Source organism: Caretta caretta, chromosome 22, assembly GCF_965140235.1.
Source record: "Caretta caretta isolate rCarCar2 chromosome 22, rCarCar1.hap1, whole genome shotgun sequence".
NCBI lineage: Eukaryota > Metazoa > Chordata > Testudines > Cheloniidae > Caretta > Caretta caretta.
The window spans coordinates 10,358,568-10,373,174 of NC_134227.1; the positions used below are offsets into that span (position 1 = coordinate 10,358,568).

Below are 14,607 nucleotides of genomic sequence, written 5' to 3' on the forward strand. Positions count from 1 at the left end.
TGAAGTCGTCTGTTTGCTATGCATTTCACATCCAAACAGATTATTTCAATTATGACAATCCAACACATCTGAGAACCACTGAGTAAAACAAAACAGAGGCTGCCATTTCCCCACAAATGTAAAGTGCTTTGGAACGCGGCAGGCCGGAGTGGTGAAACATTCATTTTTCAAACCATAAATGAGGGCTTTAAAAACATCCTTAGTACTGTCCCTTACGCCGATGGAAAATGACTTTTACCAAGTCACTTTGATCTGAGCTATGGAGATAGCATTAAGAAGTTCCAGGACAGTCTGGAGTCTCCAAGACCAAATAAAACACTGTTGACCCAAAACATCTGTTTTAGCTGTTTAATTTGAAGGAAAAAAAAAAAAAACCAGAAAGAATGAGAGACATCACACAGCTGCAAAACCGCATTCCAAGGTGTGGCAGTATGTTAGATGTCACAGCATCTCCTGTGCACATAGTTACTTTGTATCCAACCTCATGCTATACAACCTACAACAGGTGCGTTGGAAAAACAATGGTCCAAACACAAATCTCAAAACCCTGATCCCACTGAAGCTAAGGTCAAAACTCCATCAGTGTCAATGGGACTACAATTTGGCTCCATATCGCCATGCTGTCAGATAATAGTCCTGGATCCTGCTGGCTGCACCCTATGGACCTTTCTAAACCTGCATGGAGCCGCAACAAAGTCAAAAGGGCTCTATGTGGGAGCAGGGGTCTAACCCATATGGAGCATTTTGCAGGACTATTAATCACAAACAGTAGATCTTCAAATCCTTCCTCAGGCCAGGCTCTTAGCGACTCCAAATTGCTGCCAAGAGTATTTTTATAGACTGGTCTTTAAATATGTAGTTTCTGTGCCCTTTTTAAAGTAATTTCCACAATATTTTACATGAGGCAAGCTTGCAACAGGCAGAGTGTAATTCCCAGCTCCTCTCCCCAATGCCCACATTAACCTCCCAGTGCTGGGAATAACTTAAAAAAATGTACAAATTCCACTGCCAGCAACTGATGCAGAAAATAATGAGTCTTGAAAGGCCAGCAGAGCCAGTGCCTACAGGATGAAAATGCCACAGAATTAATCTTGGAGCATGTTATTCTACTTATTTATTGTTTAACTGCTCCATTCCCCAGTCACATTTAGGAGATTATTATTTTTACACTGTCTTCAGCAATATCTTGCATCCAATACAAAACCAACCAACCGGTGTAGGTTCCCTGATGAGATATTGGGTGAAATCCTAGACTCGCTGAACACAGTGTCAAAAACTCACCACTGACTCCAATGGAGCAATGATTTCACCCATTGTCCCCTTTCTCCACCCTCTTCCCATTTGGTTTTAAAAGAGTATAGATCCAGATTTACAGATAGAATAGACTTTGCTTTGTATGCCTGAAATGGCTGAGTTTTCTTATTTTCCCCTTTTTCAGTCACAGGGCTTATGGGCAGGCAACATTGGCCTCTTGATGCTGAGAGTCAGGATTTTTCTGCACTCATGCCTTTGCAATGGGACATGTGCTTGCAGCCATCAGGCCTAAGGGAGAAGTGACCTGTGAAATGAAGCAATAGGAATTGTCCATCACTGTAATGCATGCTCTTCACACAGACACTGAGGTTTAACAGAGGATGTTTGGTTATGCTTGTTTGATTCAAATAACCTCCTGCAAACTACACATATTTTTTTTCCCTCCCAGTCTTCCAAAGTGATGCACTTGCTTCCTCCAAGCAGATGATTTTGGACACAAATAAACACTTGAAATGATAAACAAAGACTGACTATGAAGCTGGAAATCTGAAGGGGAATACTATCTGCTTTCACAAAAGGCCAGGGTACAAGTATTCTCACCAACCAGATTTCAGTTCCAAGGAGTTTTTACAGGTATTGAGAATGAAAAACACCTTTCTACACTGAGAAAAAGAACTTTTCTTTTTAAATAAGCTTTTTGAAGCTCCTCCTAAGATCGCTCTAACACACACATATATTTTATTTTTATAAAACCCAAAGCAATTTTTGGTTTATAGATATAAATTTACTATCTCAAATACGGTTTCCTCCTTTAAAACATTACAGACCTTTAACCACTTAATATTCCTAGCAAATAATCACTGTTGAAGTCAGCAAATATCCATGTCATTAAAAATGTTTCCAAAGATACAGTAAAATTCTGATCTAAGTAACTGACAGTACAGCATGGATTAAAAGTCTGATTTTCCTTTCTTTGCATTCTGATTCTGCATTTAGCAGTGCAGTAATTTATACTAATTTGCAAAGCACTTTCCTTTGCTAAGGTGAGGACGAATGTGCTGTTCCGATTCCTTTTCTAATCAACTCCCAAAATCTAATTCAGAATCCACAAAACTTCTGCTTTTTAAAAGCTGTGAAGAAAACCCAAACCATCCTCTGTTCATTTGTAGTAGTTCTGAGTCTGATCAGAAGCTTTATCTGCTAACAGGGTTCACATTTTACCTCTGGACTGTCCTTCAGGGCATCGGAGCGGGGTAGCTCTGAGAGTTGAGAGAAACGCCGATCATAGATACATAGGTGGAGATGTTTATCGAGTACTCTGAAATCTTCATAACTCCGTTTCACAATCCAGCTCTTGCCCTGCATAGAGAGAGAAAAGCATCACATCAGACCATTTTGATCAGGAGCATAAAATGACAATCCTAGCAGAAGCAAAGGGAGGCACTGCTTTCTTTGCTGCCAGTCTTCCCTTATGCAATACATGGATGTAAATAAAAGATGTCCAGTTACTTTTATTTTAAGCTTTAGTATGGAACAGTTTAAAAACACAGTGAAACAAGTTCACCCCTGGTATTATTCCTCCAACTTTAGTGTACACAAATCTACGCCAATGGGAGGGGTTCTCCCATTGGTGTAGATAATCCACGTCCCTGACAGGCGGTAGCTAGGTTGATGGAAGGATTCTTATGTCGACCTAGCACTGTCTACATGGGGTCTTTGGGTCAGTTTAATTATGCCGCTCAACGGTGTGAATTTTTCACTTCCCTGACTGACGTAGTTAAACCAACCTAATTTTGTAGTGTAGATCAGGCCAGTAATGTTATATCAGGGCTAAATTTGCCTTATTAACTCTAAAAGACCTACATAAAACCCATTTGTTCCCTCTGCTTACCTAACAAGGTTTTCATACTGTGCCCACCCCACAGGGGATCTGTCTGTGTGCCAGTGAAAATGTAAACTACAAGAAGCTGTCAAAATGTCAGAGCTTAGTGGCTGCAGTTGGGCTCTGCAGAGACTCAAGAGTCCACCAACACAGATCTGATGGCAGGATTGGGGCCTGTACTATTTGTGGCAGAGTTTACAGGGCAGAGCCTCAGCTGAAATCAGTGCAGCTAAGATAATTTATGTCGGCTGCGCATCTGCCCCTAAGTATATCATTTTCCCAGTTTAAAATATTGACAAAATACATTTCATAACCATGCAGTAAATTGGATAACTACAGTTCCAAGGGTTAGGTTTTCATTCTGCTGCATCCAGAGACAAGGAAGCAAAATGCTACCATAGCAACAAGGTGTAATTTACTTTTGTGAAACCTTTAATACACAAGTCCCATATTCCAAGTGCTTCATGGCCTATTACAATCAATAACAAGTGCTGTACTAATACAGAAGTTTACAGCTTCAAAGCACTTTATGAACCATAATTAATCCTCTGAACACCCTTCTGAGGGAGGTACGGTTATGTTACCTCCAGTTTACAGACAGGAAAACTGAAGCAGGAACGAAGGACCAACCCAAACCTCACCATGTCCCGTTCCATGTGCAAGGAACACTTCTTTGACCTGCCTTTTCCAATACAAACAAAAAGCAGCATGGACGTGTTTTTTTTTTTTTTTTTTTTAAATCCCTACAAAACAAAACTACACTGAGCATGTAATTCTCCCTCTGGGGTGATGAGGATAAAAAACAACGAACATATGGCAGATGTTATTCCTGTCGCTTAATGCATGACTGGAAAGTGCTCACATATTACAGTGATGAAGGCAGTATAAGAATTTCAGTAGAATAGAATCACAAAGAGGAGAAGTGAATTACTCAAGGTCACCACCAGGCTCTTAAGTAGTGCTTTTCAGCAGCAGATCTAAAAGTGCTTTATTTCACATAATGAGATAGTGCAGTGCTATTATCCCCATTGCACAGAGTGGGGATGGAGGCACAGAGAGGCTAAGTAACTTAGCCAAGGTCACACAGGAAGCTTGTGACAGAGCAAGGAATTGAAACCAAGTCTCCCAAGACCTAGACTAGTATCCTAGCCACTGAACCAGCAAACCCATGGGAAAGAGCCCGGGATTAAAACTGGAGAGGGATGCATAAGAACAGTCAATACACACAATGGCAAGATATATGATACAGTGGGTGAAGTGGGATTCGAGAATCGACCACCACCACCCAAAAAAAAAAAAAATCAAAAATATCAGAACTTGCCACCTTATTTATTTATGTTTTTAAATCAAAGAGGTACATTTGTAGACCTGCTGGAATTAAGTGTCCAAAATACGGCCAGTGGGCCAAAGACAGCCCATGGAGATCTAGATTCCAGACTGTGGCTTCCTTCCCCTGTAGCACAAAAGGGGCAGCCAACGCAGAATACGGACAACTTCATACAAGCAGCCTTTTGCTCAGACCAAGACAGAGGACTGCCTGCAAGGATCTGCAGTCTCCACAGGTCCAGCAGCTCTCTATTAAAGATTAAGCTGGGTAAAACAAAATGAAAAAATCAATAAAAGATACCGAATACTTAACTAGTATCATGTCTCAAATAAGACAGAGATTTTTACATTTACGGCTGTGTTTGATCTCAGCCAAAGTAAGTGACCTAAGGAGATCTTATTGCCACAAAACAGCCCATGCTATCCTGACGATTATTAAGATGGTCTCACACGCTATTGAGCCAGCTGAGGATAAATGTCCACTCTGCAACCTGGGATTTGCCTCATTTTTTTCAGAATCATAATTTGCTATTTTTAGCAGTTAAATCCAAATTTATTTGCCAAGGAAGTGCAGGTATCACTTTTATGGCAGTTAATACAGAGAGGTTCTACACAAGCCATAAATCCAGCCCCATAATCTCATCCATAGCACTAGCTATTTTCTGTCTAAATAATTTATGACGGTTAAAGCTCCAGACAACCAATATTGTACTTAAAACTCCACTTTCATACCACAAGCATCAGTCAGTATTTCAGAAGCCTGAAGAGGTGGCCCTTTATCTCTCAGCAAATTAACAACATGACCCTCAGCTGAGCCACGTCTGGTCACCCCATACCAAAAAAAAAAAAAAAAGAAAGAAAAGAAAAGAAAAAGATCAAGAAATTGTTGCAATGCTTGTAGTTTGTTTTTGCCAGCTGCATTTTAACAGGACATTCCCATGAAGTCCTGAAGGCTACTTGTTCAAAGGACAAGAAGCCATCACAAAATGCCTCAGCTCTTGATTATTACTGTGTCATTAATGACAAATGCCTCCCCAATATCTTATCCTTAAATACTTGCCTGCTGCAGTGATGCAGCATCTCTCAGTCATAATTAAGATAAAAAGACCTGAATTTACAAGACAGGAATTGCTGGGGTCAGCAAACACTACTGTACTGACCAGCAGTGTGTGCTGAAATGGAAGAGAACAAATGAAGAGAACAATTTTTTTTTTTTTTTAAATGGAACAGATTCTTCATCCTGAGAGCAACTAGGCTACTGGTAGTTACTAAATTTAACAGATTAATGTATGGATGGATTCTATACTCACTGGACTCTCTGTAACCTCAACATCGGTCAGAACAATGGGCACCCCCCTTTGACAGAACAAGAGTGACTGTGATGTGTAAATACAGAAAAGTTTGTCAGGGTAGTGCTTCGCAGACCGTTGCCTTGGAGACACCTGTTCCAATGTAGGAAGAGCAAATATTTCCTTAAACTCTACAGCTTTGAGCTTGCAAAAACTTACACATGTTCATTTTACACATGCGAGTAGCTCCAATGAGTAATTCTTTGCAGGTTTGGGGCCTAAATAGTTAATGTTTAAGAAAAAAAGTACAGAGGCATGTTTCTTCAGGATGCAGTTTAATTTCACAGGCAGGAAATCTTTGCAGCTGGCTAGCAAGGAACTGGACACCATTTAGGGAGGCTGTGTGCCATTACCACATCTGATCACATCTCCAGTGGGTGGTCAATACAAATTAAATCAGCTTCCTGGACCGTTTTCCCAGGATAAAACAAGTAGTAAGGTATTTGACTTAAGCTCCCAGCCAGACTTCTAGAGTTACAGGACAATAGTGAACCAGTGATACATTAATTACATCAAAAATAGCATCACACTCTTTGATACTGACAACAACAACAAAAGAAGTTGCATGTTTTATTCCACTTTGCCAGAAGGATTTGCAGAAGTAAATTGTTTTATTCAGCAATTTATTGAAACCACAGAAACAAGAAACAGAAAATAGCTATTAACGCAGCCTCACGGTGCCGACCTCATGTTTGCCAGTGTAGGTTTTATCACAAAGCTAAGCATTAAGGGTGTTGATAAAACACACTGAAAAGTAGGAGTGACGTCTTTTCATTGTAGATGGATCTCCCTAAATTGCTCCTCAATGTTAATTCCAACTCAGCTGCTAGTTTCCCCATCGCCAGCTTTTGTTTGTTTCTCGTTTTTCACTTTGATTTCGGGCTGACCCTGACTCAGAAAAGCTTCTTTGCTCAGAACATTTAAGCATATGGTTCACTTTAAACACATGCTTGAGTCCTACTGAAGTTAAGGGGACATACGCATGTGCTTAAGTATTTTCCTGGATCAGGGCCTGTGTCTGCAAATCCAGGGACTGTTCACTTCCAAGGAGTCATGCCTGTTCAGAAATCACAACCTCGCCCTTTCCCACTCACTGTTGTGTGGGATTTATAATACTCTCTGCTCCAAGGGCAGGGTAAAATTTCAGGGCATTGCATGAAGCGTATTTCTCACACTTTAGCTCAGTGAGAAGAAATGTCACGCTAAACATGATTACAGATTACTGAACTGACTCTTTAATATCCACTGTGCCAGAGACTTGAACTTTCCGTGAGTGAGACCCTTATGCTGTATGAGTTCATAAGGTGCTATTCATGCTGTACATTTAGAGGGACAAAGATTCACAGCCTCAAACCAATATTTTTAGCTCCTCGGCTCAAATGGCATAAGAGGGATGACAGGTGGCCATAGTTCATTCGGTGATATTTCCTCAAAGATGTCAACGCACAGTAGCAACTTTCTTTTTTATTTTCAAGTTCAGAGCACACACTGCTTGAGGGGGCCTTACAGCTGGCGTCACTCGTGACGGAATTACACTGCTGTGCCTCCCTGTTATTGTTTGGCTGGGGCGAAAAAGCAAATGATATTTTTCTCTCTCATATTTGTACGCCCATTTCACTCCCACCCCACACTAAAGCAGCACTTCAAACCATATGGCTGGTCTCCTCCCCACAGAGGGTCTGATCACTTTCGAGAGCAGCTCCCACAAGCCTGAGAAGAGTTAAATTCAGGAATAGTTTTAGTGCTGGCTTAGCTGCCTTCACTTAGAATCTGGCAAGCTGCAGCACTCCCCCATTTGCATTCTGAATGGTCTATAATCAGCTCTGCTTTTGCTGAATGCTAAGGTGAAGTGAGCCGCCAAGAAAGAAAACAACAGGTTGCCCCATTCTCCAGATATGTGAAATGTCCTGCCAAAAATAAAAGCAGTGCCTTTCCACCAGGATTGTTATTTGGGTAGAGGTCCCTTTCGCAACCAACAACAGTAATTACACTTGGAACTTTTATAATTTCTTCAAACTTATCAACACAAAACACAGAGATGCCCAAGCACTAAAACAGAGACTGGGACCCACCTCCCCCCCATTTATGACCATATGTCAAATCATGTGCTTCCAGGTGGGACAGTCGGGATAGGACTCCTTTTATTCCCATCAATAAAACTCCAAACCAACCAGACAAGTTGCTACTAAGCCCCAGGATATGTTGTCCCAGGGATTGCACATGCGCTCTCCGTAGTGTCGCCATGAATTTTTTTTTTGTTTTGTTTTTATAGATGGGGAGATTGTTCTTTTCAGGTTCAGATTCTCAGGCATCATGAATTCCTGACAGAAATCATGAAATTACATGGGTACCCCATGTACAATGTCAGTCAGTATGGAGAGAGAGAGAGACAGGAAAACGAGAAAAAAGTAACTGCTAAAAGACATTTGGCTCTGACCCTAGAGTAAGAAAACTGGAAAGATGCCAGAATTCAACTGGAGGGTTTTACTCTGCCAAGGGGGTGACTGACAGCTCTCTGGGTTTGAGGGTCTGGATGTTAATCCCCTACAACCCTTCCTCCCTTTATTGTAAATCACAGTGGAAAATGGCTTAGAAAATTAGTCAAAACACAGAACAAACCAGATAAAATCTACTACTTATAGTTTATTCAGAAAGTGTTTCCATCTGGTACTATAGGTGGCTTTATCAAGGTTTAAGTCTTTGTACTGAAATCCTTCAGACGATTTCACACCTTCTAGTGTATTACTATAACTTTCTGGAAATTAAACATATCTGTAAAACTAACACAAAGTGAGTGGAGTTTGACTGAGGCGGATGAAGAAGCTTGTCAGTAAAGTCTATCCTCTGCTCAGAATGGAATACGAAGAAGAGCTTGCTCTCAATTTTGTGTGTGTTAAATTATGTTGCAAGCCATCCCATGAATTCAGAAAACAGGTAGAAAATTGCTTAATCTAGCAGGACTGGCTGGGCATGTTTCCACAGTGCTGCAAAGATGGAGGAGTAAAGTTCCACTATCAATCTCTGCTTCTCGCTTTGGACTTGCCTACACAGGAATTCCAAAGTGAGTTACACTAAAGCGAACTAAGGCCATTTTACTTCTGAATGAGACCATCCACACAGGGGGTGGTTTGATGTGAGGGCCGGTCTATTCTACAAAGTTAGGTCGGCTTAACTACATTGCGTAGAACTATGAAAAATGTCATGCATTGGGTGATGTCATTAAGCTGGCCTAAGCCCCAGTGTACACAGCGCTAGGTCAACGGAAGAATTCTTCTGTCAACCTAGCTATCGCCTCTCAGAGAGGTGGACTTAGTAAGGTGACAGAAGACCCTTCCCAGCTCTGTGGTAAATGTCTACACTACAGCAACAGCTGTGTTTCCAATCTAGATATACCCTCAGTGTGCCCATGTAGATACTCTCTTAGTGTCTGCAGCAGCCCCTGAAGGAGAGTTTAGAAATAGCATGAACAGCCTCTAGAGATTTCCATGCTGATACGGAGAGGCTGTGGATGAATGATGTTGAGAGAAACCCATAAGCTTTAAAAAGGATTGAATGATGACAAACCTCAAGACTCCATTTGGAGTAGTGCAGGATGGACCTGGGAAGGAAGATATGGCAAGGAGGAGAAGGGGAATGCTCACATTACCCAGGCTGTCAGACATGGAAGCAATATAAGAAAGACCAACGTATTTGTTTGGGGCATCCTAACTGGCCTTATTACATTTTTAAATCTTTAACATATGAACAACACAGCAAAGTTAATTAATTATAAACAGGCAAATGTGAAGATTTTCATATGAACCACTAAACACCTCCTCCTAAACACCCAAAACACCTCCTCTGTTTCTCCTCTGGCCCCCCACAAACCCACTTTCATGACCTCTTTATTCCAAATGGGACCAGAAGCAGATACATTGAGAAGATACTTGGGATGACTAGGTTACCACTATTTCTGGCCCAAATGAAAGCAACAGAAATCTACTGAGGACTGTTCTCTTCTGAGTTCCAACCCATTCTGGAGAAAAACAGGGTCAGATAAGCTGATAGGATGAGTATGCAGAGTTGTGTATGCTAATCTGAAATGAGCAACTGAATCTTTTGACAGGTTTCAGAGTAACAGCCATGTTAGTCTGTATTCGCAAAAAGAAAAGGAGTACTTGTGGCACCTTAGAGACTAACCAATTTATTTGAGCATGAGCTTTCGTGAGCTACAGCTCACTTCATCGGATGCATACCGTGGAAACTGCAGCAGACTTTATATACACACAGAGAATATGAAACAATACCTCCTCCCACCCCACTGTCCTGCTGGTAATAGCTTATCTAAAGTGATCATCAGGTTGGGCCATTTCCAGCACAAATCCAGGTTTTCTCACCCTCCACCCCCCCACACAAATTCACTCTCCTGCTGGTGATAGCCCATCCAAAGTGACAACTCTTTATACAATGTGCATGATAATCAAGTTGGGCCATTTCCTGCACAAATCCAGGTTCTCTCACCCCCTCACCCCCCTCCCAAAAACCACACACACAAACTCACTATCCTGCTGGTAATAGCTCATCCAAAGTGACCACTCTCCCTACAATGTGCATGATAATCAAGGTGGTCCCCCTCATCACGCAAAGGAATAAGCTTTGCAAGAAATATCCAGCCAACAGGCAAATGTTCTGTCCAGTATTTTCTGGGGGCAATTATTGTACGGAGCTGCAAAGGAACAGGAGCATATAAACAGTGGAACATACAAACAATGCATTGCATCTGAAGCTGTGATGCTCAGATGTTGTCTTCTGAAGAAGTCTGTTTTGGAAAGGCAGAGACCTAAAGCTCTTGCAATTTGAAATGAGATTTACATCTCTCAACGCCTTAATAAAACTCCCTTCCCTCCTTATGACTTGTAATTTAAACAATCCAATACCAATCATCTCCTTAGTGAAATTATATGGTAAGAGCAATGGGTCAGAGAGACTTGGGGCAGGGGGAGAAAGGGAAGAGAGAAAGCTATGGCAGGAGACTGCATTTCTACACATCAGAAAATTAACTCAGAACCCAATGTGAACTTGCACCGCAGAGGAAATGCTTCAAAGCCACCAACAAGACTGACTGCTAAGCAATGGGAATGAAAACCCTACCCATCTAAAGGTATCAAGGCAGTGAATGAATGGGTATCTATTTATAGATCACTACACACACATTTTTATTACATATATGTAAACAGAATAATGCACTGACCCTGTCTCTTCTCCTGGACAGGTCAAAAACTGCAAGAGTAATTACTTGGCACTTTTCATAATGTGCTTTACAAAGGTGAAGTAAGCATCATTACCAGCTATTTGACCAATGGGTAACTTTGAAAGTGACTTGCTCGAGGTGACCCACAGAGACAGTGGCAGAGCTGGAAATCGTACTCAGGTTTCTTGATTCTCACTTCCATGTCTCATCCACTAAACTAAGTTGTCTCTCTCTTTTTCTTTTTCTTTTTTAATGGAAGAATGAAGCACATTATTTACTAAAACTAATTTCCATGGAGAAAAATCTACTAAAAATAGTTTAGCATTCAAAAAACTTTTGTTTCAAAAATCAGTGATGGTTGCTAGGTTTATGCGCTGCTGTCACTTATCACATCATTTACAAAAACCAGGCACTTAAATGCATGGAAAGGATTAGACATAATATATCTGACACTGCTCACACCACAAACACACAACTTATTCCTGTCAAATACAAATAAATGCACATTTCATTATAAGAGAAGGGGAAACAAGGATTTTCAAAATCTTTGCAGGACATTACCACCATTATCCCTCTCGCTTGATTTGCCAAAGACATTTCACAAGCTAAGGGTATAGATAAAAACTAAATTAGGCTGAAATAAACATGATGTGCTGTCATCTGCATAGCGAGCAGATCGAGGGACCTGATCGTTCCCCTCTATTTGACATTGGTGAGGCCTCATCTGGAGTACTGTGTCCAGTTTTGAGCCCCACACTACAAGAAGGATGTGGATAAATTGGAGAGAGTCCAGCGAAGGGCAACAAAAATGATTAGGGGTCTGGAACACATGACTTATGAGGAGAGGCTGAGGGAGCTGGGATTGTTTAGCCTGCAGAAGAGAAGAATGAGGGGGGATTTGATAGCTGCTTTCAACTACCTGAAAGGGGGTTCCAAAGAGGATGGCTCTAGACTGTTCTCAATGGTAGCAGATGACAGAACGAGGAGTAATGGTCTCAAGTTGCAGTGGGGGAGGTTTAGATTGGATATTAGGAAAAACTTTTTCACTAGGAGGTGGTGAAACACTGGAATGCGTTACCTAGGGAGGTGGTAGAATCTCCTTCCTTAGAGGTTTTTAAGGTCAGGCATGACAAAGCCCTGGCTGGGATGATTTAACTGGGAATTGGTCCTGCTTCGAGCAGGGGGTTGGACTAGATGACCTTCTGGGGTCCCTTCCATCCCTGATATTCTATGATCACAGCCTGATGTCAGTGAGCCCCTGCCTCTGTCTGCATTTAGGAAGCAAGAACAGCAAGAGCAAGCAGTAACCATTTGTGCAACTACTGTCCTCCCTTCCTGAAAATCCACTCCTTTTCCTTGTTGTTGTCTTTCGGTTTTGGCCTCTCACAGACCCCTAATCCTGCATGTTCTGCAAGGATGAACTCTAAATGGGTCATTGGGGTACGAGGCAGGCTCAGGGGTTCACCTGTGCAGCACACCTTGCAGAAACAGAGCTCTAGGACCAGATGGTAAACTCATCACAGCAGTGTGCATGTCCTGTGAAGAAGGGCCCTGTGTAGCTTGAAAGCTGTCTCTCTCACCAGCAAAGACTGGTCCAATAAAAGATACTTCTCCCATCTTGTCCCTGTCATTTTTTGAGCACATACAAATAAATAAATCTGTTGAAGCACCCCTATTAATTTATGAGAGATGCTGTAGAAGATGGACACTTTCTAGGACATTTTAAAAGACAGAAAGCATCACCAACTAACAGCTCTTTCAAAGCTGTATGTGACAAGAAGTCAAGAAAAGAGGCAGTGGGGTAGAATATTAAATACAGCGCACACATCAGAAGAAATCCAGGAAGGCTTGTAGAACTTTTGTAACCAGGGCAGTAGCCAACTTGGAAAAATAGCTGCTTTTTTGGCAACCGCACACATTGGTTTTTAAGAAGAAACAGATTGAATAGTGGCACCAAAACCTAAAAGATGGAACATTTAAGGTACGTAATTTTTAACAACTAGCACCACAAATGGGGACTTTTTAAAGGTGAGCCACAAAGCTTAAATAAAATAAATAAATAAAAATAAAATGTCTTAAGACCACAAATCATGGAGATCAACAAATCGTGGAGACCAACACTGTTCTTGAAGCTCTTTCAGAACAGGGCATCAGCGGGAAATATATCACATTACTAAAGGAAGCGAACTCTGGCTGCAGCACGGATATATCACTGTTCTTCAATACTAATCGCACCACAATAGTGGCCACCTGTTATAACAAGCAAAAAAAATATTCAGCTCCATTTATTGCAAGTCTCGGGCTATCTGGTGTTTTTCTTAAAACCCCACCTCCTGGAATCAGGCGGTTACATGAAAATCTCAGCTTTCATTACAAAAAAGAAATTTAAGGTCTTAGCCCTCATGGTTATGGATAGAAAGCTTAAAAACATGACCCCTAACAGCTCAAAGAACAGAAGACATATAAAAAGAATGAATTTTTAATTATATACATATTTTTACCTGCAATCTCATGCACATCAACACACTTTACATACCTTAAGGACCACTATAGCTTTGTCTACATGGGAGAAATTGATCGGTATCAGCTGTTCCACTATATTTTAGCTATTCTGGAATAACTATCCTGTGCGGACACTTCATTCCAGAATAAAAAGTGATTTTATTCCAGATTAAATACTCAGCTACATAAATGCAGTAAATATTCTTGAATAAAGTCACTTCCTTCAGAATAGAATGTCCACATGGAAAGCTAGTCATTCTGGACTAGTCACTGCAGAACAGGTATTCTAGAACAGCTATGCGGGTCAATTTCCTCATGTAGACATGCCCTATCTTGTGAAAACTATCCACAGATGATAAACAGCAAGATAGCTAAGAAAAGCAGGAACACCCACCAGAAACCTCTTCTCATTTTGGATTTCCACCAAGACCAGGTCTTGGAACAGCTGTACTACGAGAAAAATTGTAGAGAAAATGTTGGGCTGTGATGCATTCACACTTGTTTAATTATGGGGCAGAAATCAATGTCTCTTTAGAGCACTTAAAGCCAACTGTTCTTTTCAATTTGTGGTTGAGCCCAGCCTTGCCCTACAAGTACCACATTACAATCAGAAGCCCTGCCAAAAGGCATCGCTCACAGAAAGAAATCATAATCACTAGCCAGTCCGTTCACTTTTGCTCCAGATCTAAATGGAATACATTTGGATACAAGAAAATTGATCTCTCTAATTCAAAGTTTTCTCTGCGGGCACAATGCACAAGGAACATGACATGGACTATCTACCATATAATTGTCAAAGCCTTTATTGCTTCAAAAAAAGACTTTCAAGATTTTGCATTTTATTCTGAGAAATTTATTCTTTATTTATTCTTGCTCATCCTCCCTTCTTGACCAGCACTGTGTCTGGGTATTCCTTCAGCCCTTCTGGCAGGTTTCCATCCACAGAACGATGCACACATTGCACATTAATCAGAAGGGGTCGTGTGTCCCTCATTGATCTCCATCCTTGGACACTTGGACAGAAGCGAAGACCAATGCAAATCTTATGAACTGGTCAGCTGCTA

The 14,607-nt window shown here is 41.2% G+C and overlaps 1 protein-coding gene across 9 annotated transcripts in view; it reads right to left on the minus strand.

Annotated features, from left to right (window-relative positions):
- Positions 1 to 14,607, minus strand: part of ARHGAP32 (Rho GTPase activating protein 32) — a 400,497-nt gene that overhangs the window by 111,947 nt on the left and 273,943 nt on the right. For all 9 annotated transcript variants that reach the window (XM_048827358.2, XM_075122285.1, XM_075122286.1 and 6 more), the window contains one exon: positions 2,476 to 2,613. In XM_048827358.2, the coding sequence (XP_048683315.2) occupies positions 2,476 to 2,613 (138 nt within the window). The remainder of the gene's footprint in view (positions 1 to 2,475; positions 2,614 to 14,607) is intronic.